Source organism: Thalassophryne amazonica, chromosome 19 (assembly GCF_902500255.1).
Source record: "Thalassophryne amazonica chromosome 19, fThaAma1.1, whole genome shotgun sequence".
Lineage (NCBI taxonomy): Eukaryota > Metazoa > Chordata > Actinopteri > Batrachoidiformes > Batrachoididae > Thalassophryne > Thalassophryne amazonica.
This window is the reverse complement of record NC_047121.1, coordinates 57,629,726-57,654,860: the sequence shown is the minus strand read 5'-3', so window position 1 is coordinate 57,654,860 and position 25,135 is coordinate 57,629,726. Positions and strand designations below refer to the sequence as shown.

Here is a 25,135-nt window from a genome sequence, read left to right as displayed (position 1 = left end):
CTCAATGGGTTTCCATCTGGTTAAATAATGGTTATTATTAGACACAAAAATTGCAAAAGTAACAAAGGTGTATAAAAAACAAACTAAAACGTCCCATCAGAAACAACATCGTGATCATCGCTGAGATTTTATTGTGATTATTATTTGGCTAATATTAAATTCAACAAGATCATTAAATTTCAACGCCTGTAGTTTAACGTATAAATGATGTGATGAATCTCCATAGCAACATCTCAGGCTGGAGGATGTAACCAAGGCAACAGCATCACTTCACTTCAGACTGAATAAGCAGCCAAACAAGTAATAAATACACCGACTCTTCTTCATAGTATTTCACAGTACTGAGAATAATAATTTCTGTTAATTGTTCTGTTATTTTATAGATTTTTTTATGTGTTCACTCCAAATCATCGCTTAACAGTAGTAGTCTTATTTACAATACTAATTGTTAGTTAGCGAACGTACCACGCGGTCGCCTGGTACGTCATCAGTGCTAACCAGAGTTAGCTTTCTAGTGGCAGAAACGGGAAGTTACTAGAGATTTATTTTATTTCTTTAAATTAATCTTCTGAAATGTAACCGTAAACCTTTAGCGTGATGGCTCAGGACGTAAAAACAAGCTAACAGCAATTAGCCACCGCTATTTCTGTGATGTGAAGCCAACAGCCGAATCACACAAACATTCAGGTAAAAAAAGAAATATAAAACGTGACGTTGCTTTTTAACTCGAAGAAACGGTTTTTCAGATGATTAAAAAAAGATAAATCACCGTTACGAACAATAAAACTATATTTACGAATGCAGCGTCATGTTGCCTTCAGGGTCTTACCATGGCCTCTGTTATCTGAAGTCTCAATATCAGCAGTCATTGTGATGTTTCCTTATTTACTAATAAAAAATAATAGTTGTTTTAACCTTGAGTCAGATTCTGTAATGATGATCTTTCGCCTGCTTATTTTATTTAAAATGAATTGATTAATAGATTTAAAATGGCTTTGTATTTAAAGTAGAATTTTCACTGGTTTTAAATCATGAAATGTTTTAACTGGATGAATTGGAAATTATGTAGTTATAAAGTACAAACTCTCTGATGACCTTTGCCCTCTGCTGTGTGTCAGTGTGACAGAGGCCAGCAGGAGTGTGCATGTGGTAGTCAGTAAATCTCACTCCCAGACAGCTAAAGGAGTACCCGGGTTTTAGCCTTCTGGTCAGAGTGCCAGAGATTGTCAGTTTGCATCTCGAGGTGGAGCAACACACACAACACAGAGGTTAAATCAGGAGGATGATAAAGTTCATGCTGATGGTGAACCGTCAGGGCCAGATGAGGCTGTCCCGGTACTATGAGCCGGTGGAACTGAGACAGAGGGTGACGCTGGAAGCAGACGTCGTCCGATGTTGTTTGTCCCGCAGCAGGGATCAGGTGGGTCTCTGAAGGTTATCCACTTTGAAATGGTGTTAAGTCTGAGCCGCTCCCATTTTCTCTGCAGTGCTCCTTTGTGGAGTATCAGGACTTTAAGCTGGTTTATCGTCAGTATGCAGCGCTTTTCATCGTTGTTGGCATCACGGACAACGAGGTGAGTCTTCTTAGTGAAGGACAATGGCGTGAAACAGGATGTGTAATGTGCACTATCTCACATCCCACAGAACGAGCTGTCTGTCTACGAGCTGGTCCATAACTTTGTGGAGGTTCTGGACAAATACTTCAGTCGTGTGGTGAGTTCAGGGTCTCTTTTCATCGGACCTCATGAAACTCGTTAAGGAGAATGATTTAAATCAGTGGCCACCACATGGTGGCCCAGGGGCCCGCTGAGGCTGCACTGACGGTCATTTTTGTTGACCAAGTGCAACTGTTTGCATCCTGAAAAGTTAAACAGTCACAGACAGGAAGGCACCCTGACAGAAAAACCACATTAGCTTCCAAAGCTAAAATGATACAGAATTAATTCAGTCACCTTAGTGAAGATGCATGTCTCGCTTTACAAAAATTGTTTTTCTAGCCAATATGTTAACGTGTTTGTTTTATATATTAACACTTTGACATGCTTTTGTTTGCCTCAGCAGAGTGAACTGGATGTATCCTTCAGCTAACCACACGCTGATGATAAATGCTCATACTGATGTTCAAACATATTAGCATTACCATTATCAGTTTCTTAATCCTGGTCCTCAGGACCCAAAGTACTGCACATTTTATGTCTGTCGCAGAACTAATCAGAATGTATCCGTTCTGATTGGTTCAGCAACAAACTGAAATTGCAGATTTTCTTTGACACCCCCCGATGTCAGATCATGTTCAACCTGGACAGAGTTCACATCATCCTGGATGAGATGATCCAGAACGGACACATCGTGGAGACCAACAAGAGCCGCATTCTGGCGCCACTTACCGCCCTCAACAAGACCATTGACAGCTGATATCGTCAAAGTACCTGGGAATCGAACCATTAGTGCTCCATCTCCACACAAAATAAACATTGCATTAAAAATTTTAAGAAACTTAGACGTATCGTTTTATTGTACATTTTACTGCAGTTCAATTTCATGTGTGTATATATGTTTGGAAGGGGGGGTCACTGGCCAGAGCTGCAATTAAGTCTTACAAAGGTGGACTGAATTCTGATGAGTGATTTAAGATTTCCTGTATTTTTTATTTTATTTTAAATGTACTAAAAATTATGGCTACAGTCAGTATTTAGTTTCCTGGATCACCTCAGAATGCAGGAAAAAGGTTTTCCTTAAGTTAGATCCACTCCTGTAAGCTACACATTTATATGCAAAAATTAGAAATATTAAACACTGCCCCCTGCTGCCAGCTCTGTGCTGTGACATTAACCACAGGACAACAGCTTACGTCAGTTTGCAAACGTTTTAATTTTTTTGTTTTGTTTTTTGGAGCATACACATTTCAAAATATCAATATATCTCAAACTGCAACTCGAGTTAAATAAATGTTTATAATGTACAAAGAAAATAAAAGAGCAGAGCTTCTTCCATTTCTCCTTAAATGTGCCTCGCACACGACCAGTGTTTTTGTCTCTACAGCTTCAAACACACGCTGACCTTTGACCCCTTACAGCTGGTCAGAAAAACACACAAATGAAAAGCAATAAAAAGATGGAAAGGAAAGCATTGTTTGCTGAGGAGGAACTGAAAACAAGCTACGAGTCAAAGCAGGCACTAAAGAACAGTCAGAACGCATAGCAGCCCGCCCACAACAACCACAAAGGAGATGAAGGTCGGGGGGGGATCCTCATTCTCCCCATCATCAGTCTGCTTGGTTGGCTGCTCTGTCAATCACGCTTCAGATGGGCAGACGGTGAGACGGAGAGATGACGGCGCATGCTCAGTGATGGCGGTCAGTTCAAGTGGAAGCCTTTCTCCATGGTGGCAGCCAGGAGGCGCTCTCGCATGATGTCCTCTGAGGAATATTCAGGAAGCTTCAGGTAGTGAACGCACGTGTTTACTGACGGGTAGCTCGTGTCCGTCGCGTCCACCTGAGGGGTCAGGACAAGTTGGGTCAGTAATCACTCAGTGGTATGATTTTAAAATGAATCAAAACCTCAAATAGATGCAGTTTGATTGGTTCACTACATAGCCAATCAGAGTGCTGCTTCAGCTTTACCTTTCTGACAACAGTGAGGCGAGGGTGCAGGTTGGCGAGGCCACCAGGGGGCAGCGTGGAGCAGCCAGTGGTGAACTGCAGGAAAGCTTTTCTCTCATCTGAAGACATCCCACACAAAACTCTGACGAACCGCAAGAAGCCCGGACTGAGGAGGAGAGAACAAGGAAGCAGGATGAGCAGGAGGAGGGAACAAACGAGTAGGACAGACAGGAGCCGTTAGACACCAAAGTAGAAAAAGTGGCTGTTCTTCCTGTTCCTGCTCTTGCTATGTGTAGAAGGCGTGACCTATACAGCTGTGGCACACTACTAGCTGCTTGTGCACACCATAATCAATGACCTCACATCTCCCAGAAAAATTCAGGTTCCACTAAGGCTCATGAGCTTCAACCTGGAAGAGATCCTGATTCAGATTTGAACCGGTTCTCTGGGCGAGGCTTTGATTTACCTAAGTCTCAGTACATCTCACAGTTTATTTGCCTGTCTGCCTACCTGTCTCTGGTGTAGCCCAGTTTGGGTTCTGTGTAGTTGATGATGTCATCAGCAGTCCAGGACGGTGATTGGTTGCCACAGAGGATCATCTGCACCTCTTTGTGGCTGAAAGAGCTCAACTTGTCCATCGGAAACACTCTGTTAAAGCCCTCTGAGGAGGATAAAGAGGACAGACTCAACACAGACAGTCTCCAGAGCCCCGAGCATCTCGTCAGACACTGTGTCCTCAGGGTTTTGTTTTTTAGAATGGCGAGTTTTACCTCTGAAGGCCTCCATCTGTTTCTGGATGCCGGTGTGCATACAGAAGTCAAACATTAGCTCCACGTACTCCTCAGCATTCTCCATCATAACCATCTACAAAAACAGCAGCAACAGCACCAAACATTCAAACCTTAAAGTTCTTAATGACACCTCGTTTATTATTTAAAGTGACTCGACAAACACCAACGCAGCTCCAGAGGAGCAGATACGATTAAAATAAATAAATGAAGCATTTTTACCTCGTCGTCCCCGTTTGGTTTGAGATCCACGGCGGAGAAACCGTGAATCTTTGAGGATGGAGAGAATTGGAAGTTCAACCTGCAGGAACCCATGAAAACACAAGTTCAGGTTCTTAATTCAGGTGCTGAGGTCAAACCAGAGCAAAAACATCTTTTCCAGCATGCCCATGAGCTGCAGCCGGAATCAGAAATCCTGGAGAAATCTTTTCATCCAGTTTCTTCCACCAGACGGGAAATGTTACCATGGAAACCTAACAGGTGTGTGCAAAGTTACCCGAGGTCCTCTATGCTGAGGGGGGGTCCAGAGACCATGGGGTTCCTGAGTATCAAGTCCTGAAGCCTTGTGTTTTTCTCGTCCTCAGACAGGCTCTTACTGGCCAGAATCTGCCTCCTCTTCACCCCCAGCTCCTTGATCTCCTTCAGAAAGCTCGCCCTGCAGGTGGACAAGGACACAGTGATAAACACAAGAGCCAAAGAAGTGAAGTTTCTCACTCAGATAATCTACAAATGTCGCATCAACAAACAGCATCCACAGTCAATCAAAGTTTGTCCTGTAAAGACACAGGCAGCTGGGATTCATGGTCAGCAGACCTGCAGATCCTCTGTCCCGGATCATTCTGTGTAAACATTACAGCATCTTATTCTTCCACTGGCTTTAAACTTTTCTCTTTTTTGCCACACAACGACAACAGTTGTGGAAACTGTTAAACTGAACAGCAGCCATTTTACTGCAGGCTCTTTAAAGTCTTAATGATCATTAATTAAACAGCCAAAAATATATAAAAGTGAAAAAGGAAAAAAATGGATTCATGAAGTTTTTCCATCCAGATTTTAACTCTGAAGCAGCAGATTTAAGAGGTTAAACTGTGGCTCAAACAAGATAATTATTAAAGAGGTCATACAGTGAAAACTGTACGATACAGCAACATTTAAATTTAGGTCGTATCACTGAGCTCTACGATACATGACTCGAGATCATCAACACTGACTTTGACTGAAATCATCTGGTGTCAAACTGTTTTACACCAAGTCTGGTTTGAAAATGATTCAAAGCTACTTTAAAGCAGAGCAGCTAGCATGTGTAAACTATGGTTTTAAAGTTTTATAAACACGATTTCTCAATAAAGTGGGAATATATCGATATCAACACAAAAGCTACATTCTCCATAATAAAATCAACTCAATGCAGAATTTTCTGATGCTGTAATCCAGAATGAAACCCATCTGTTGCTGATGATGGTTTTAAATTTTAAAGTCCTTCTCTGTGATTTGAGATTGGATAAGAAAAGGATTTGACTGATGGACTAGCGGCCTGATCAGGTTTTATTTTGCAAAACTAGCAGGTTTGGGTCCTCCTGTGGGACAAAAAGACAAAGCTGATGACACCTGTGCGGGTTGACGAGCTGGAAGTCGTCCCACGTGAGGATGCCGTGGTACCAGGCAGGCGGTTTGGGTTTGGGTGGATCCATGATGAACTCGGACTTTGAGTCCTCGTCAAAGCTGCCCACAGAGTATGTCTCCTGGCTCTCCTCAGTCGAAGCCTCTGACTGTACTTCGGACAGCAGCAGGAAGTGCTGCAGGTGCGTGCGCTCATGGTCGTGACCGTGTGGTGAAGCACGCGACTGGTAGAGCAGCTTGCTCATGTTGGACTTGATGTCTCCCATGCAGAGCAGCTTGAAGAATGGCTGAGAGACAGGGAGGTCCACCAGGCGATTGTCCTGGATGCATTTTGCCAGAAAGACACCCAGGAAGTGGAAGAGCTTTGTGATGCGTTCCAGCTCCTCGCTGTCCTGAGGGAACGGTGCTGGGAACAGCCCACACGACCGCTGCACATAGAAACCCGGAGGCTTCAGACCGCCACCGAGGTCCACCTGGAACAGTGAACAGGAAGGAAAATCAGATGATGTCAAGGTTCACCGGCCCCGCCCTGCCTATCCTGGTTGCGCCCTATGACATCACTGCAGAGCTCCCACCATGAAAATATCGACAGACGATGTTTTAGAGGAAAGATTTCTTTAATATTATGAGATAACACCACAGGAATTTCAAGCAACGTGATGTCGTTAGCAGCAGCATTAGCATTACCTGTCGCGATTCATCGTCTGGAAAGTCGTCGTCACACAGCCAGATTCCCAGCGAGGTTCTTTGAAACTCTGCTGCCACCAGAGCATAAAACTCCAGCGTCGGGCCGAGGCCGGTTCCCTCCTCGCCCTGAAACTCCACCTGCACACATGCAGACCGTCAGCTAAACGTACAAATGACAACAATTTAAGTTGCTCCTCCCACTTCACCACAAGGTTCCTCTCACCTCCAGCACAGACTTCCTGTCAGCATGGAGCTGCATGACAGTCTCCGCCCACTCCATCATGGTGTCTCCACGGGGGACTTTGACGCGTTCGTGTTTGAGCCGCCCGACCCGGAACTCCCCGGGGTCATCGCGTCTCACTGTGTTGGAAGGGCGCGTGCGCTCCATCGTGGCCTCACGACGGTTCTGGAGCCACACGATGGCTCTGCAGACACGTGAGGAGAGAGGTCAGAGGTCAAGGAATACAATACAAAAACATTTTGGTCATGTTTGCTACCACGTGTCCGTCCTGAACTTTGAACAGGACAAAACGAGATCTCATCTCTGACTCACCTGGACGCTCCGAATGCGGTGCAGGTAAAGTACAGCTGTCGGGTCTCAAAGGGGATGAGGAAAGGACACTTTGACGTGAGCTGTTCACACCAGTCGGGCAGCGCTGCGCTGGCCAGAGCCAGAGGCTCCTGGGAAATGGACACACTCAGTATAACAGGTCGCTGCTAATGAGTGCTGAACAGAAGAAAAAACAAAGGACTAACCTCGATCTGCTGCAGGATCTTTGTGGTGATCTTTTTACTCGTGAACTCCTCTGGAGATGCGTTGAACTGCAGCTCATCTGAATCTATGCCAACAGACACGGAAACTTCAGAAAACAGATATTCACATGTCCTTGCAGCTTTTGAGTTGCAGAGGCAATAAAACAACTTTAACAGCACAAGAACACAACATAAAACATTTATTCTGTTTCTTACCTTCCTGCAATGTGCGCGCATTGGAGGCGGAGTCTCTTCCAATGATGTACAGGATGCGCAGCAGCTGCAGGACGTCCTCCACGCCGCAGGCGTTCTGGCTACAACCAGCTTTGGCCTGCGCTGCCTCTCTGGCCCCGCCTAAAATATCGCTGCTCTGACTGGCTGACAATGAGCCTGGGCTCAGCCCACCAGGACGAACGCCACCGCCGATACCGTGCTCACAGAAATCCTGCAGGAACGGAAAATCTAAATAATCAGACATCCATCTGGTTTTACAGGAAACACACTCCAAAAACAATGGCAAGGAACATCAGTTTAGCAAAAATAATAATAAAAAAAGATAAAAATAATCTCACTGAAAGTCATGTGTTCATATTTCAATCTGATGAAAACCACAGGAGAAAACAAAATAATGGCGATGGTCTTTGTTCTTCGTACATTGGCTATCTATCAATAACGACTTGGCACAGAGCGGATTTGCCAAACGGGTAGAAAGTAAAGATGCTAACTGCATAATCAGTTTATGGACACAGTCTGTGTTAACAGATACAAATTAAAGAAGTCTGAGTGACATCAGCAGTCGCTCAAACACTTGAAATTAAAATGGACATGAAGGTTTGTGAACAAGCAAATGTAAGAAAGAACAACTTTTATGGAGTCAGTGACATCAGAGAAAATGAGATGAAATTTACCAAGAGTTAGATTTCTAACAATGTTTGGAGGAGTTACGCAAATATTCAAAAAGTTCACCAAAACAAAGTTAAATTAAAGCTGTGTGTGTGTGGTAGGGTTACCATTTTTCCGCTCTCCTTCTCTTTGTCAGAGTCCTTCAGCTCTCTGTACATGATCCTGGGGAAACAACAACAACAAAAAAGAAGCTTAGAATAAATTAATGATATTTAAATTGTTGACTCAACAATCAATACAGCAGACCGATGATGATGGGTTCATCTGTGTTTGTTGGATAAACAAGAATTTGGCACCTAAAGGTTTCCAAAAACAGGTCACATGATCCAAAGCTGGCCTCAGCCTGAAGGTTTCATCAGAGCGTCATCTTAATTCCCAGTCATTTCTTTATACAGCATTTAATGTCTTAAGGAAGTTCAGAGGTTTTAAGTTCATTATTGTGAAAGCAGTTTTCTCAAAATGCATCAACATTTTCTGATGAAGACATATTTTGCTCATATTTTTGACATATTTTCTGCATATTTTGCTTCCGTCAAGGCTAACCATGTACGCAGCTTTAGCTTCCATCCAACATTCCATCATACAAAAAAAACAAAAACAAAACAAAAAACCCTGATAGAACAGAACAGTGTCAGTTAGGCTCCGCCTCCTCCTCTCTTACGTGTATGTGGGCTCCCAGATGCGTCGCAGTTTGTCTGTCTTGACGGCGCCATTGCAGGAAAGCTGCAGCAGCCGCTGGACGTACAAAAAAATGGTGGACTTGTAGTTGGACAGAGGAAGTTCTACCTCACGGGTTGTTCCAAGTCCTGCCACCTGAACACAGAAACAACAAATCAGCATGCAGAGCTCAATGACAACTGTGAGCAGATGGGGTAATGAGCATGTTATGTTACAGCCTTATTCCAAAATGGATGAAATACATTTTTCCCCCTCATAATTCTAAACACAGTACCCCATAATGACAATGTGGAAAAAAGTTAATTTTTTAGATGTTCGCAAATTTATTAGAAAAAAAAAAAAACCCAAAAAACTAAGAAATCACATGTACATAAGTATTCACAACATTTGCCATGAAGCTCAAAATTGAGCTCAGGTGCCTCCTGCTTCCACTGATCATCCTTCAGATGTTTCTACAGCTTAACTGGAGTCCACCTGGGGTAAATTCAGTTGATTGGACATGATTTGGAAAGAGACACCTGTCTACATATAGGGTCCCACAGTTGACAGTCAGAGCACAAACCAAGCAAGAAGTCAAAGGAACTGTCTGTAGACCTCCGAGACAGGACTGTGTCGAGACATAAATCTGGGGAAGGGTACAGAAACACTTTTGCTGCTTTGAAGGTCCCAATGAGCACAGTGGCCTCCATCATCCATAAATGGAATGTGCACTAGTAAAAGGCACATGGCAAACTCCAGGCAGGCTGCCAAGGCACACCTGAAGGACTCTCAAACCATGAGAAACAAAATTCTCTGGTCGGATGAGACAAAGATTGAACTCTTTGTTGTGAATGTCAATCATCATGTTTAGAGGAAACCAGGCACCATCCCTACAGTGAAGCATGGCGGTGGCAGCATCATGCTGTGGGGATGTTTTTCAGCAACAGGAACTGGGAGACTAGTCAGGATTGAGGAAAATATGAATGCAGCGATGTACAGAGACATCCTGGATGAAAACCTGCTGCAGAGAGCTCTTGACCTCAGACTGGGGCAATGGTTCATCTTTCAGCAGGACAATGAGCCTAAACGCACAGCCAAGATATCAAAGGAGTGGCTTCAGGACAACTCTGTGAATGTCCTTGAGTGGCCCAGCCAAAGTCCAGACCTGAAAATGATTGAACATCTCTGGAGAGATCTGGAAATGGCTGCGCACCGACGCTCCCCATCCAACCTGATGGAGCTTGAGAGGTGCTGCAAAGAGGAATGGACCAAACTGCCCAAAGATAGGTGCGCCAAGATCATGGCATCATATTCAAGAAGATGTGAAGCTGTAATTTTCTGCCAAAGGTGCATCAGTAAAGTATTGCGCAAAAGGTGTGAATACTTACGTACATGTGATTTCTTAGGGTTTTTTTTTTTTTAATATAAATTTGCCAAAAGAAAAAAAAAAAAAAAAAAAAAACCTTGCATTGTCATTATGGGGTGTTGTGAGTCAAATTTTGAGGGGAAAAAAAAAAATTTAATTTCCTCTATTTTTGAATAATGCTGCAACACAACAGAATGTGGACAAAGTGAAGTGCTGTGAATCCTTTCCAGATGCACTACATATATGTGTGTGTGTGTGTGTAACCTGCCATCATTACTTTAATAATGTTTTTAATCGTGGTTGGTCATCATGGCGCCCTGAGCTTTTAACATTTAATGAAATTTTTCTGATTACTTCATTATTACATCTCTTTGACTGACACACAGTCAGGAAGCTTCCCCACACGTTTTGACTTCAGAGTGACTGTGATTGGTTACAACGGAGAGGTGATGGTCTAGTGATTAAGCGTTGGGTTTGAAACCAGCGGATTCTCGGTTCAAACACCAGCCTGAGCGGAAAAAAATCATTAAGGGCCCTTGGGCAAGGTCCTTAATCGCCAAGTTGCTCCTTGTGTGTATTGAGTGCCTTGTATGGCAGCACCCTGAAATCAGGGTGTGAGTGTGTCTGTGAATGCAAGGCATCATTGTAAAGCACTTTGAGTCCTATATAAATGCAGCCCCTCATGTAGAGAAAGTCATGTGATGCATTGTTAGTCTTACCTTCAGTGTGAGAGCGAGGTGAGGTGACGGCGCGCACTCCACCTCCTCCTGAACCTCTGAATGTGGTGTTCCTAAAAGAACACAAGAAAAAAGAATTTATTTTCAATTTCCCCTTCATAAAGGTTTTACATAAGTTACATGAAGCTGCTGTAATCTGATGTGTAAAGGTGGGATTATTGTTGGATGAATATTCTGATGCTGCTGTAATCCAACAGGTAAAAGTGATATTATTATGGGATGAATATTCTGGATTAAATTTACACTTTGAGCTGCTTCTGACTGGCTGAGCTTTTAGCTGTCTGTAACTTTGTGGAACAGTGCACATTAATCCCTTAACTGCTGAACAAACACGTGTAATTGAAAAACAAAATCCAAATGGATGCAGTTAAATTTTCAGCTCCTCCCTCAGGACGTCATCAGGGCATCACTCTTCACATCACAAACAGAAAACACATGAAGAGGTTTCTTGTGCTTGCAAGAAAATAATCTGAGATGTATTTCGATCAGAAGTGTCCACGACTAAGAACTGTGCAGATCCTCGACCCTCAGCTGCTAGTTTTTCCTTTGTGGTCGTTCTGAGATACCTGAATCACTCCAATGTGATGCAAATGACGGCCGAGAGCATTAAAGTAGGATTTAGGATCAAACAATAATGTGCACATACCAGGTGCTGGGATCTCCAAGTCAGTGGTCTGCTGGACATTGGTTCTTCCGGGGCGGGGATCAAAGGCAGGGACTAAAGCAGAAAACTGCCTCTTAAGGACAAAGTCATCATCCCACGTCCTCCTGCGGCCTCCTTTGGTCTCATACTCCTCTTCCTCCTGCAGGACATCATATGGCATCAGACACTATTCCTACTCCAATGCATTATGGGCAGGCTTTAGACGATACCTTCCCAGTAGTACTGGTATCTTTTTTTTTTTTTTTTAAACAAACCAGCTCTGGCTGAACCTCCAGGAAGTGAACCTCTAATCCTGCCCAATCTAACGGTCACAGAAAAACAAAGTCAACGTCTGTACCAGGACCTCCTCGTACTCCTGGTCCTCCTGATTGTCGTCTTCGTTCTCGTCGTCATCATCGTCTGGCTCTGGAAGATCCTCCTCATCCTCCAGCTCGGCCAATAGCGTGTTGGCGCGGCAGCTGTCCAAGAAGTCTGCGAGAGAGAAGGACAGGAGGAAAAGTGCTGTTGTTGTTCTTCAGGAGTTCATTTGCGAATTATTTTTGTAAAAAGTTAATGTTAATAAAATTGCAGCAAAAATTTAGAGGCAAACATGTGACTTATTGATTTGTGTCATGCAATTATTTCAACCTCTATGGTTTTAAAAGCTGGAACTAAATGTTGTATTTAAGCTCAGTGGGCAGTTAGCAGGTTAGCTGAAGCATGTCACCAACCATAGAGAGAAAACTCCGCCTCCTGCCCTGTGTCACTCTCACTGGATGTGGATGTCAGGCTGGTTGTCAGGGTGTTGCTTAGCAACTGGCCCACTGACAGTCCCGTGGTGGCTGTGGCTACATTATTGCTGCTGGTCACTATGGAGGTTGACATGGTAACGGTGGAGGTGGTGCCAGTGGTGGTGAGATTAGGAAAGCTCTGAGCGCCCATGAGAGGAGAAGCTACAAACAAACAAGCAAACAAAGGCGGTTAGTTTGTCAGACACCAAAGGGGGAAAGCAGCAGGTGAAGCTCGTTAAGCTCCAGTCAGCTAATTGGCTGCTCATGCTGTTCATCCAAGAGGATGCAGAATCCCTCCACAGTTCCACATGGACCCACTCAGAACTCCTCATCGCCAAAAGTAGTTTTAAAGCCAAACGAAGTCAAAAACAAGACTGATTATATCTGATTAAAGTCTGAGTGAATCAGACAATCAGGTTTTTCTGAATGAAACTAAATTGTTTTTAAAGTTGATACGACTGAGCATGAACAGCGTCTGTGCCCTCCTGCGACCATGACACCGTTTGGTTTGGATGATTGAAGCTGGTACCCAATTCTGCTGTGGCATCATCACACGGTCACAAAATAATCATTTATACAATGCTGTTCCATCAGATGCTTTACAAAGATGTCTCGTATTCACACAGTAATGTCAGCGAGTAAGGAAGATGCTCAACTGCACACCAAGAGAATCATCGAAAAGGTCAGATCATCTCTTATGCTTTTTTTTGCTCCTTTTCCAACACGTTACAAAAATGACAAAATCACAAAACTTATTTAGCTTAAAATTATTGTCATTGATGTAGGGTTATCATGTAAAGTGTAAAATTTTGCATTTATTTCAATCTGCGTATTTAAAGTTTTACTATACAATGCAATCTCTCAGTGGTTCGCACTGTTGAAGGTTCCAGGTTCTCTTCCCACCTGGTCCTTTTCTGCATGGAGTTTGCATGTTGTCTCCATGTACCCATGGATTCCCTCTGGGTCCCTCCCACTTCCAAAGACATAGAAGTTAAAGGAACTTAGACTAAATATTAGTTTGATTCACAGGAAAGCTAAATCCTCAAACATCTTTGAGTTTATACAGTACATGTTTGAGTTTGTAAAGAAAAGTGAAGACTGCCATTTTTTTTGAACAGCCTAATATCCCTTTTTCTTCACTTTCTGTAAAGTAAAAACAAATCTGACAAATTGGAATAGAATGTGCAATGTTGCCAAAGCATTTGCATGTATGGAAATAAAAGCTACAAAGATTTTGAGCTTTACTCACTTTTTTGTAAACACAATGCTATTATCTCACAGACACACACAGTCGGTCAGTGCGCTGCCATGCAGGGCACTCAGCTGCACACTGGAAGAATCACAGATGATTAATGACTTTGATCAAGGGTGCGTTCAGTAAGTTTGTTGTCTGGAGAATAGATCCTGTGACCTCCTGGTCAAAAGCCCACCTCTAACCTTGAGGCCACTACTTCCCCCTTAAACCCAACAGCTGTCATGTTTTATACATGATTACAGGTCACTCCAAGAACAAGCTTCCAGCACCGCTCATCTTTGTTATTATTTAAACTGCAGGCAGCATGAATGAAATTCAAAGCACCGCATCCATCAGTATACTGTATGTTTTGTGTATTATTACTGCAGTAGCAGTACTCACTGGCATTGCTCATGACGTTCCGGCCCAATGTGTTGGTGTTGTTGTCGCTGCTGCTGCGGCTTAGGTTCATGTTGTTGGTGGCGTTGGTACGCGACATGTTGGGCGCACGGCGAACAAAGGACTCCATGAGGCTCGCCTCTCGAGACGATAGGTTAGGAACGCTGGCACTGGAGCTCATGGGCGCGCCAGCAGCCAGCAAGGAGCTAACAGACAGTCTGGTGTTTGCTGCCGAGCACAGAGGTCGCTGAGAAGGCGTGTCTTTGCTGGAGGACTCGGACACAGAACTGACGTCTGGAGAACTGACGCTCACCAAACCAATGGAGATCGCCGTTGCTGGGTCTGCTGTTGCAGAAGAGTCCTTATTTCTTGCTTCATCGCCAAGGGCAGGCGTGTCTGCAGTCAGTGTGCTAGAGCTGGAAGCAGAGCCGGAACCGCCCTCTGCTACCGAGGACAGAACAACAATTGGTTCCTGCTGCTGTCCTTCAGAGCCAGCTCCACCCCCAGAAAGTCCTACCCCAGAACTGTGGTCGAAGAGGAGCCCATCAGCCCTCCTCTCCAGTCGCAGACCCCCAGCACCTCCCCCTGGGAGGCCAGCAGAGGAGCTCAAGCTGATGTCCGAGGAGGATGCAACACTGCAAACGGAGCTACTGCTGCCCTTCCTGCTGCAGGAACTGGTCCCACCCAGCGACGTTGACCCGCCCTTGTCTGGACAGTTATTTTTCATCAGGCTGCTCCATGACTGCTGCTGGGAGGATGAGGATGATGACGAGGAAGTGGTGGTGATGCTGCTACTGCCGCCAGCTGCCGGGATCGCAGGGGGTCCCACCGTGGAGGAGGCGGGGCCTGAAACAGTGGATGAGACAGGTTTGGGTGATGGCGCTGTGGCAGCCGACTCAGGGTCGTACCCTGGAGCAAGCTTGAGGTCAAACTTTCCTTCAGCGCCCATACGGTAAGAGTTAGAGCCGCCAGCATCCCAGGTTACATCAATCCACCCTGGATGGACAGAGAGATAGGAGGGAGACGGACGGATGGACGTCAGAGACCCAGCAGAGACAGAGACAGACAGAGACGGAGAAATACAGAGAGAAAATGGTAAAGAGAGGTAGATAGAAGAAAAGCAGCTTGCAGTAAAAGCAGCTCAACACGGCTCCATGGTGGACACCGTCAGATCGACTTTAGCGTGAAATGTTCCTTTAAAATCACAGTGAAATCTTTACTCCTCAGCTCGCCGCTGCACTGTTACTGAATGAACTCAGCGGTTTAAAAAAGAGCAAATAAGTATTCAAGAAATGGCTTCATATATGTGAGGGAATCTGCATGGAAAAATAAACATTTCTGATCAACAGTGATTTTGTTGTAAAACAGTCCTAAGTCCTCAAAACACAGCAGAAAGGATCTTGTAAGAAGTCGTGCTGGCAGGTGACTTAAAAAAATGAATCACTATTATTAATTACAAAGCTTGTAATTCATTAATATCTTTAATTACCTAGCAGCAATACTTAGAAAATCATTTCTGCAATGTTGCGAAGACTTGTGACTATTTTACCACACAACTGCTGTTAAATAATCATAAAATAAAAGGTTTATTTTTCCATACAAATGCTCTCTCAAGAATAGACTAACTTTTTTTTTTTTTTTTATATAATAAAGGGCTAAATTCATACAAAAATCCTTCCTGCCAGGTTGTGTGTAGGTACTGTTGTGAAAAAGATTTCTATTTAGAAACAGTCTCTCACCTATTCCTTATTTCCATCATCCCTCCAGCAGGTGGCAAACACATCTATGGTATATAGGCAAAACAAAAGTTGCCTTTTGGATTGATCTGATGCATCAAAGTTCCCAGATTTTAGCCAGTTTATCCTCACTATATGTCCTTTATTTTGGTGATGGCATTTGTCGTTCTTGAGTTATTGTATTGAGTTTAAAGGGGATGGACTCACTTATCTATCAGTCTATCCACCAACTGTATTTTACAAGGTGAATGAATCAGCTTTCCCAAAGGCTAGGAATATTGTCCGAAATACTGATGAAGTTCTGCTGGATAAGAACTAATCCTTTGACAGAATACTTCTGGGCCTGGTTTGTCCTTTTGCTGACTCAGATGCATCCACACTCCAGTTTTTAAAATTGTGCACCCCCATCAAATACACACATCTGGCAAGCGATTCTATAACGATGACATACAGTTAACATGACCAATAAATGCATCTACACTGCCCCCTATTGGTTAGTTAGTTATTTGTTGGTCCCTCCTTGTACAACCAGTTAATCTTAGACACAATAACTACAGTAATTTGGACATGAGGTTGGAAATAAAAAATATTACTATATGGCTGCGACACTACGCGCACTCTGATTGGCTGATTTCCAGTCTGATATTTTCCCATATCAGACCGGTTACCATGACAATTGGTCTGGAACGCATATCACATTTGTTACAAACCAGAAAGCCAAAAACACGATTAGAAAAACAAAGTTGGACATGAACATACTCCATAAATATCTAAATGGCATCAGAAAAAAAAACGCACAGATTGAAAACTGACCAGCTAACGACTGGACCATCTGTTGGCAAGTTCTTCATAGAAGTGAAGATAGCGAACAGGTCTGAATATGAACTGTCAGCAGCTTTCATATTCGGACAACACCATAAGTTTGCGTGTTTATATAGTAGCCATATAATAAATTATTAACCTCACTTGCTCGGTTAATAATCCTTTAAATACTCTTTCACTGTGACTTTAAAAGAAAGATTAAGACCATTCTTGACTTGGTCCAGACAAAGCAGTTAGAGAGAAAATGTGGACAGTCACAGAGGATGACAATAAAAGCAAAAGTATAATATCTGTGCAAAGCTACAAAGCAAAACAAATAAATAAAAATCAACTTAATAATCATGATGGAAACATAAATGATTAAGAGCTGCAGCAGAATTTGTGCGGTAGCTGTGAACTGTGACGTATCCACACGGATGGCTCAGGAACACAAAATTACAACTGAAATTAGACAAACATCAGGAGGATGAAGAGGAAGGCCAGTGGGCAACCAGTGTATAGTTCAATTCATGCACAGGTACAAAAAAACAAAAAAAACATTGACAGGGCTAAACATTCAGAAACACTGGCACAAGAGCTGATTTTCACCAACTCAATTTTCAATTTCAGTTTATTTTCATTCATATAGCACCAAATCACAACAAAGTTGCCTCAATGCGCTTCACACAAGTGAGGTCTAACCTTACCAACAGAGCAAGCACACAGGTAACAGTGTTAAAGAAAAACTCCCTCTGAGGAAGAAACCTCAAGCAGACCAGACTCAATAGGGTGACCTTCTGCTTGGGCCATGCTACCAACACAAATTACAAAACAATTCACAAGAAGAATATACAGGAAATGTTGCTGGTGCACAGGACAAAAGGGTTACAGAAACAGACACCACACACAGACATCCATCTCTGGATGAAGCGGCACCTCAAACAGAGAGGGAAAAAAACAGAATCAGGCATCAGAAAGACAACAAATACAGTATAATTTGTCAGCATTAAGCATCAAGAAGAACAAAAGAAATACTAAGGTGATCGCCGGCCACTAGCCCTAAGCATCACTAAAAGACCCAGAATTTAGATAAAGTTGAGGCTGCGGCCTGCTCTGTTTACTAATAAATTAAGAGGATAAAAACCATATCAACATACTATGCCAGTATGCTAGCCATACAAAAGAGAAAATAAGTAAGTCTTAAGTCTGGACTTGAGAGTCTCTACAGAATCTGACTGTTTTACTGATGCATGGAGATCATTCCACAGAACAGGGGCACAATAACAGAAAGCTCTGTGACCCACAGACCTTTTTTTCACAAAGTAGTCCTGCACCCTGAGAACACAAAACTCAGGCAGGTACGTAGGGTTTAACTAGGTCAGCTAGGCAGGGAGGTGCCAGTCTGGGAACAATTTTATAGGCTAGTAGCAGAACCTTAAAATCTGATCTCACGGGGACAGGAAGCCAGAGAAGAGATGCCAAAATAGGTGTAATGTGGTCAAACTTTCTGCTTCATGTCAAAAGTCCGGCAGCAGCATTTTGAACCAATTGGAGACCCTAATGCTGGACTGCGGTAAACCAGAAAATACAACATTGCAGTAGTACAATCCAGAATTTCATAAATCGTGGAAAAGGTTTGCCTCATCATTTCACTCACTGTGTGGCTTTTGTAAATGCGATCATTTTGTTTTCTACAATGAATGACTTGAGCTGAGCCATTATCTGCCTGAGTTTTTCCACACTCATCTAATCTAAACAAAGTGCAACAGTGACGTTGGTCCATCTTGACCAATGATCTCTCAGGAAGGCTGGAGTTGGTGAGCAGACCAGAGGGAATTTTGAGATCTGTTACAATGCAAACTTTCCAAAATAATGATGTTTGTTGATATTTCAAACACAATGATGTAGTGTAAGTTTGCACTCATTTGTTGGATTATTAGCAGTATTACCCAAAAACTATGAGCCATTGTCATTAAAACAGTTGAGGCAGAATCCAACATCATGTGAAGCAGACACGGGAAAATCTAAACATCTGAAAGCCGAAAGAACCATAGCTTGTCGACAAAGAAGAGAATCACCAACACCTGTGGATTTAAAGACAAGATACATGCTAACGAGCTAGCCATGGTGCTACAATCTAAATATTTAAACAGTATATTTAGCAGTGTTAGAGTGCAGAACTGGACTTTAATCTGAACAGCTACATGTTGGGCTCCATCACCATCATCCTCATGTCACTCTGAAGTTGCCTGACGACCAGCAAAGTGCGTCTTTATTTTTTGGATCATTATCTTACCGTTGTGAGCCTCTCCAGTGACAGTGCCCTCGCCAGCCGGGTTTCCGTCCTGGTCACGCCACTTCCAGTCAATACCACGGACAACGCGAGCTCCCGGGACGATGTACTTCATCACCTGAGAACGAAAGAGGCGACGCTGACGGCGAAGGTTCGCCTCCGCCTCCTTCACAGCTTTACCTGGAGCACAGAACAGAAATCAAACACATCAGTGACAGCAGAGATATCCATCCAGAGGATGTGACAAAAATAAAGAGTACAACACAGTGCAAGGAGATCAGCAGTGAAGGATTATTGTTCATTTCACTGTCTGTAAACATCTGGCACAGACACTAACCCAGCTGATCCTCACAGACGGCGGTCACGGCGCCATACAGTTCCAGGCCCGACAGAGACAGGTAGTGCGTCTGACCGCTGGCATTCTTCCCCATCTGTTTGATCCTGATGTGCCTCCAGCCCTGCTTCTCCTCTTTGGATGGGTCAAGAGGCCATGTAGCTGTTGAGCTAATGCACACAGTGAGATTTTAAGATTTTATGAACTGTTAATAGGTGCTGTGTTCCAAACTCATGTCGGACCTTGAGGTAAGAACTCCTGACAGTACCGAAGCGACACAGCCCAAAATGCATGAACAATTTTGGATGATATTCATACCCAGGTTCATTGAGGCTGCAGTCATCGACGTGGGTGTACAGAGTGGTCCAGTTCTGACCGTCCTTTGATACTTGAAACACCCAGTTCCTCAAAGCAGAGCGGCCGTAACCCCTGAAAGGAGACGAGGAAAAAAAAAAAAAAAAAGATGTCAAAGTACACTCATCTCATTTTCTGTTTTGTTTTATAAGGGAGCACATTTCAGTATCAAAGTATGTTGGTTTTATATTTTTATTATGTATAGCTATGGGTTTTTGTTTTTTGCTTTAACCAGTCATCAATAATATTTTACTTTTGTTTAACAGATGCTAACTTGATCTGACTCGGCATTACCCCAACAAAACATTTGAAAAATGGCAAAAAATGTGGTGACAGTCGGCTAAGTCCAAATTTAATAAAACATTTAGACACATTGGACAGAATTTTCTTGTTGACGGTGTGTGTTTGCCGTAGTTACAAGGACCATTTCAAAGTTTTTGTTTTCCTGTTTTACTTTTAATGTGCAGTGACTTTGCAAACTGCACAATATACAGAACAAACGGTAACAGATTACAAAAAACAAATCGAGAGTTACGAATGTAACTACGGTTCTATGAATTCCGGATGACCGCCAGAGGGCGGTGCTTTAGCACCTGGATAACTACATGCGCGCAGCACAGAGGTCGAGAATATATACCAACAAAGTCACACCATTGAATGTGACGTCACTGGTTGTCTTTATATACCAGACGCACCCAGCGCTCGCTTCTTTTCGGAATGAACTCGCAAGACTCTGAGTGACAAGCAACTCTGGCGGTCATCCGGAATTCATAGAACCGTAGTTACATTCGTAACTCTCGTTCCATTTCATTCCTCCTGACCGCCAGAGGGCGGTGCTTTAGCACCTGGATGACTTAATACCAACAAGGTCACGAAGAGTCACACTCACCTCGCATCAGCAGTGGGGAGTGGAGGCAGACAACACTGCCGAAGTCACCGCAGGAGGAGTGGCCACATTCAGTCTGTAATAGCGGGCGAAGGTACAGGACGAAGCCCACGTAGCAGCAGCACAAATATCACTCAAAGGGACACCTCTCAGTGCAGCCCAGGAGGTGGACACCCCTCTGGTGGAATGGCACATAACCTTAGGAGGCTGAAGACCTCTGGACCTGTATACTTGTAAAATGGCATCCACGACCCAATGCGAGAGTCGCTGCTTTGAGACAGCACAGCCTCTTTTGTCATCACCGTAACACACAAACAGGGCATCCGTTTTCCGGATCCCGGCAGTCGCACTAATGTACTGCTTCAACATTCGGACAGGACACAGGGAACCTGAAACAGATAATCCTGGATCAGAATGCGGGACATACACAGCCAAGGAAACTGACTGGTTAACATGAAAAGTTGAAATTCTCTTGGGTAAAAAGGACGGATTAGGCCACAGCGTAACCCCAGATCTGTCAGAATTCCATCGCAAACACTCCCCAGCGACTGAGAGGGCATGGAGCTCTCCCACCTGCTTAGCCGAAGACAGTGCAAGTAGAAAGGCAGTCTTCACTGACACCCATTTAAGATCAGCACTTTCAACTGGTTCGAAAGGGGATAAGCTTAAACCTTCCAGGACTAGAGGAAGGTCCCATGAAGGTACGCGTGCAAGCCTTGGAGGCCGCAAACATAGAGCACCTTTCAAAAAACGACACACTAAGAGGTGTGAACCCACTGACCGGCCATCAACATAGACGTGCCGGGCAGAGATTGCAGCAACATAAACCTTCAAGGTAGCGACAGAAAGTCCTTTCTCCAGCAGTTCTTGTAAATATGTGAGGAGAATAGGCACAGGGCAATGCTCCGGGTCAAACTTTTGTTTCTCACACCACCGCGCAAACAGCTTCCATCTGTTGTTATACAAAGCCCTGGTAGAAGCAGCACGTGAATTAAGGATAGTCTGAACAGCCTGGTCACAAGAACATAACAAGGAGTCTGGCCCCTCAACGGCCACACATACAGTTGAAGGCGTTCTGGGTGAGGGTGCCAAATCCTCCCCTGTAGCTGTGACAACAAATCCTTCCTCTCCCGGAGAGCCCAAGGTTCTCCCTCGAGGAGTTTGTGAATCATGGGAAACCAAATCCTCCCAGGCCAGAATGGAGCAACCAGCAGCACCCTGTGGCTGCTCTGATCTATCCTGTGCAGTGTCAACATCAGCAGCGGGAGAGGAGGGAAGGCATAAAGGAGGCAATCCGGCCACGGGTGAGCAAATGCATCCTGTCCCAGCAGGCTGTCTGGTTCCAAGAGGGAGTACCATCGTGGGCAATGTGTCGAGGTGCTTGAAGCGAAAAGGTCCACTTCCGCTGCACCATATTTCTGCCAGATCACTTGGACCACAATCGAGTTCAGTCTCCACTCTCCCGGTGGTGGTTTCTGTCTGGTGAGTAAATCCGCTGCGCTGTTCTGTACACCGGGCAGATGAACTGCTCTGACACTCTGAAGGCGAGGCAACACCTATAAGAGAAGCTTCCGAGTTTCTGCCAATGAGTGATTGGACCTGGTGCCCCCCTGATGGTTTATGTGATAGACTGTTGACGTGTTGTCCGACCGGACAAGAACACGTCTTCCTCTCAGGGTTGGGAGGAAATGCTTGAGAGCCAGTCGCACAGCGCGAAGCTCCAGCGCGTTTATGTGTTGTGTCATGGCACATGGAAATAGGTGTCTTTTAAGTCGACACTTGTGAACCAGTCTCCTGGTGTGATAGTTTGAAGGACGTCTACTGTGTGGAGCATGTGAAACTGCAGCACTTTGATATAACGATTCAGACGTCGGAGATCGAGGATAGGATGAAAGCCGCCATCCTTCTTTGGAACAAGGAAGTAAATTGAATAGAACCCCCTGAGCTGGTCTGATCTGTGAACTGGCTCTATGGCCCCCTTCTCCAGGAGTTCCAAAATCTCCCGTTGTAGGGCAGCAGACTGCACCGAGTTGGAAACCACAGTCATCCTCACCCCACTGAACTTTGGAGGACGACATCCGAACTGAATTCTGTAACCTTCGAACAAGGTTGAAATGACCCACGGGTCTTGAACTTGAGCCTCCCAGTGGCTGAGTTGATTTCGTGAAAAACGGCTGGGGGCCAAACATTGGCAGTCAGACCCGACCACCTCTGCCTCGCATCCCCGAGGACCTCTGGGTGCGATTACTGGAAGCTCTGCGAAACCGTTCAGTTCTCGGGGGTCTGCCCATAGGCTCACAAAAGGCAGGCTGCTGAGAGAGCTGGCCCTCAACTGCAAAAGCACGTGCAGCTCTGGGAGTCGGCGGAAGCCTGGATGTAGAGTGAAAAGCTGTAGCACGTCTGACTGGCTGAGGTCTGGAAGACCGGTGTAGGTCAACAAACTGTTGCCGAGATTTACTAGCCTCGACAGCATGCTCTAAAGTTTGTTGGGCCGCAGGTCCAAATACTTGGCCTGGACGAACCGGCAGCGAACGGAGTGTGCCTCTGCAGGATTCAGAAAGGGGGGACTGCGCAAGCCACACCTGACGTCTAGTGATGGTAAGGGTTGATATCAGTCTGCCAAGCTCTCTGGACATATAAGCAAAGGTTTGGAGTGAGGCATCACTAAGACTTTGCGTAGCATCATCAACCTCTGCCTCCCTCAAAGACTTTGAGAGGGCAAGGGCTACATGGGACAGTGAGTTGCCTAGGTGACCGATGCAAGCAGCTATGTCATAGCTTTTGGTGAAGAGATCATCAGTGACCCTACACTGAGGGCGTGGGCAGCGGGCATCCGGCCGAGCAGCATCAGCTGGAGCCACAACCACAATAATGCTGTCAACGGCGGGCATACGGTTCAGACCATACTGCACTGAATCACACATAGAGCTAAGGGCTCTGCAGTCCTGTGATAGATGGGTCAATGATTTGGGGTCCGCCCAACATCGGTGGAGCTCCTCGATATATGGTTGTGAAACTGGAACGTTGAACTCAGGCTTCTGAGTGACTTTGAAAAAGGCACTTAAAGCGGTGGTTTCCGCAGGGGGATTGTCGACCCCAAGCCTGGATAAAGCCAACTGAACAGCTTGCTTGACAAAGGATAGTCCAGGTTCGGTTTGCGGCATGGACTCTGCCTCGGAGGTATGAGAGCCCACTAATGAATGGCTTGGGGAAAGACTCCTCTCATCCTCATCCTCCACACAGTTTATATCACTTGTCCTGTACAAGGAATCAGTTGCAGCAATAGACACGACATCATCCTCCTGCTGAGTAACTACATTGGTCTGATCAGCCTCATTAGGGACAGCAGGAACTGTCACTGCATCCTTAGGCTGTAGATTCAGAAGCAAGGACTTAATCAGAGCAAACTCAGAAGTCAACGTTTCGACCTTTTCAGCCAAAGCATGGTCATGAGTAACCTTCTTAGCAGAAGGGGCTCCTGCATGTGGGCGTTTACGGCACTTTGGGTCCTTCCTGGGGCTGGAGGCCAAAGTCGCACTAGATATTCCACTTTCCAATGCCGCAAGTCTAGCGGATCTCTCTGCCAGTGGCATGCTGGCACAATTAAGGCAGGCATCGCCAGTCAGGGCTTCCCTCAGGTGTCCGATCCCAAGACAGGAGGGGCAAAACATATGTCCATCATCTGGGCTCAAGGGAGCCAAACAGGTACTACAGCCATGCAACAAAGGCTCTGTCAACATTGTGGACTGCGTGCAGATGGCTAACGCAAGCCCTGATGGTTACAAATGGAAAGACAAAGCGTGAATCACACGCAGTGTAAATAGTAACACGAGGCACGGAGCGTGAAGCACTCACAGCCGCAGACTCAGCACGGAGCTTGAAACACTCTCAGTGTAAAAGCTAATACAAGGCCCGGAGCGTGAAACACTTACAGCCACAGTAATAACACGATGCACACAGCCGAAAAAACTCACAGCCCAAGTGCTAAGTCACTTAGAGCAACGACGACAACACTAGCTGCTAGCGGAGCTGTTAAACTTAGCAAATGGCGGCAGTGCAGACAAAGTACTTCAAGGAGTGGAAAACACTCACGCCAAGCCCAACACAGTACACTATACTGGTTCTGATACACACACTACCACGTAGTTAACGTGGTTAGCGACACAACTAAACAAATAGCCAGCCTTCATCGAAACAACACAGCTAATGTGCACAGAGGAAAATATCCAGCAGGACAGCGGCAAGGCGCGCACCCAGCGTTTAGGAAGGTGTACTCACGACAGGCGTCAAAGAATACAAAAAACGGTGAAGCCGTGTCTCGCAGCCTCTGGAGGACGTGTGCAGTGCACGTAGCTCCAACCGAAGGTGGGTTGCGAGGCTACAAGCGTGAGTGGCAATCGCAGCTAAATGCGTTCTCAACCTCTAAGAATGCGAGAATGTAGAAAAGAAGCGAGCGCTGGGTGAGTAACCAGTGACGTCACCCAGGTCACATTCAATGGTGTGACTTTGTTGGTATATATTCTCGACCTCTGTGCTGCGAACATGTAGTTAT

General features: G+C 44.9%; 2 protein-coding genes across 9 annotated transcripts in view; one reads left to right on the top strand and one right to left on the bottom strand.

Annotated features, from left to right (window-relative positions):
• The first annotated feature begins 301 nt into the window (after positions 1–301).
• On the top strand, positions 302–2,500 carry ap4s1 (adaptor related protein complex 4 subunit sigma 1). 6 transcript variants are annotated; one of them, XM_034159793.1, is made up of 6 exons: positions 302–687; positions 1,244–1,420; positions 1,488–1,574; positions 1,645–1,713; positions 2,059–2,073; positions 2,287–2,500. In XM_034159793.1, the coding sequence occupies exons 2-6, from the start codon at positions 1,283–1,285 to the stop codon at positions 2,413–2,415; spliced, it is 438 nt and encodes a 145-aa protein (XP_034015684.1). In that variant the 5' UTR covers positions 302–687; positions 1,244–1,282; the 3' UTR covers positions 2,416–2,500. The 6 variants fall into 6 exon arrangements, with proteins under 6 accessions (XP_034015684.1, XP_034015683.1, XP_034015680.1 ...); XM_034159792.1 differs by having other exon boundaries at positions 1,174–1,420; XM_034159789.1 differs by having other exon boundaries at positions 303–687; positions 1,137–1,420.
• A 365-nt stretch (positions 2,501–2,865) lies between these two features.
• The window catches only part of hectd1 (HECT domain containing 1), a 66,342-nt gene continuing 44,072 nt past the window's right edge, over positions 2,866–25,135 (bottom strand). Inside the window, exons 23-44 of one of the 3 annotated variants that reach the window (XM_034159784.1) lie at positions 19,662–19,772; positions 19,347–19,513; positions 19,013–19,189; positions 14,183–15,175; positions 12,487–12,708; positions 12,114–12,247; positions 11,759–11,915; positions 11,095–11,165; positions 9,014–9,165; positions 8,460–8,514; positions 7,666–7,894; positions 7,453–7,535; positions 7,250–7,377; positions 6,920–7,121; positions 6,697–6,834; positions 5,998–6,482; positions 4,886–5,044; positions 4,612–4,690; positions 4,372–4,465; positions 4,112–4,262; positions 3,623–3,767; positions 2,866–3,494 (exon numbers count right to left, since the gene is read on the bottom strand). In XM_034159784.1, coding sequence (XP_034015675.1) covers positions 3,357–3,494; positions 3,623–3,767; positions 4,112–4,262; positions 4,372–4,465; positions 4,612–4,690; positions 4,886–5,044; positions 5,998–6,482; positions 6,697–6,834; positions 6,920–7,121; positions 7,250–7,377; positions 7,453–7,535; positions 7,666–7,894; positions 8,460–8,514; positions 9,014–9,165; positions 11,095–11,165; positions 11,759–11,915; positions 12,114–12,247; positions 12,487–12,708; positions 14,183–15,175; positions 19,013–19,189; positions 19,347–19,513; positions 19,662–19,772 — 4,270 coding nt within the window. In that variant the 3' untranslated portion in view covers positions 2,866–3,356. The remainder of the gene's footprint in view (positions 3,495–3,622; positions 3,768–4,111; positions 4,263–4,371; positions 4,466–4,611; positions 4,691–4,885; positions 5,045–5,997; positions 6,483–6,696; positions 6,835–6,919; positions 7,122–7,249; positions 7,378–7,452; positions 7,536–7,665; positions 7,895–8,459; positions 8,515–9,013; positions 9,166–11,094; positions 11,166–11,758; positions 11,916–12,113; positions 12,248–12,486; positions 12,709–14,182; positions 15,176–19,012; positions 19,190–19,346; positions 19,514–19,661; positions 19,773–25,135) is intronic. The other 2 variants (XM_034159785.1, XM_034159786.1) reach the window with 2 other exon arrangements.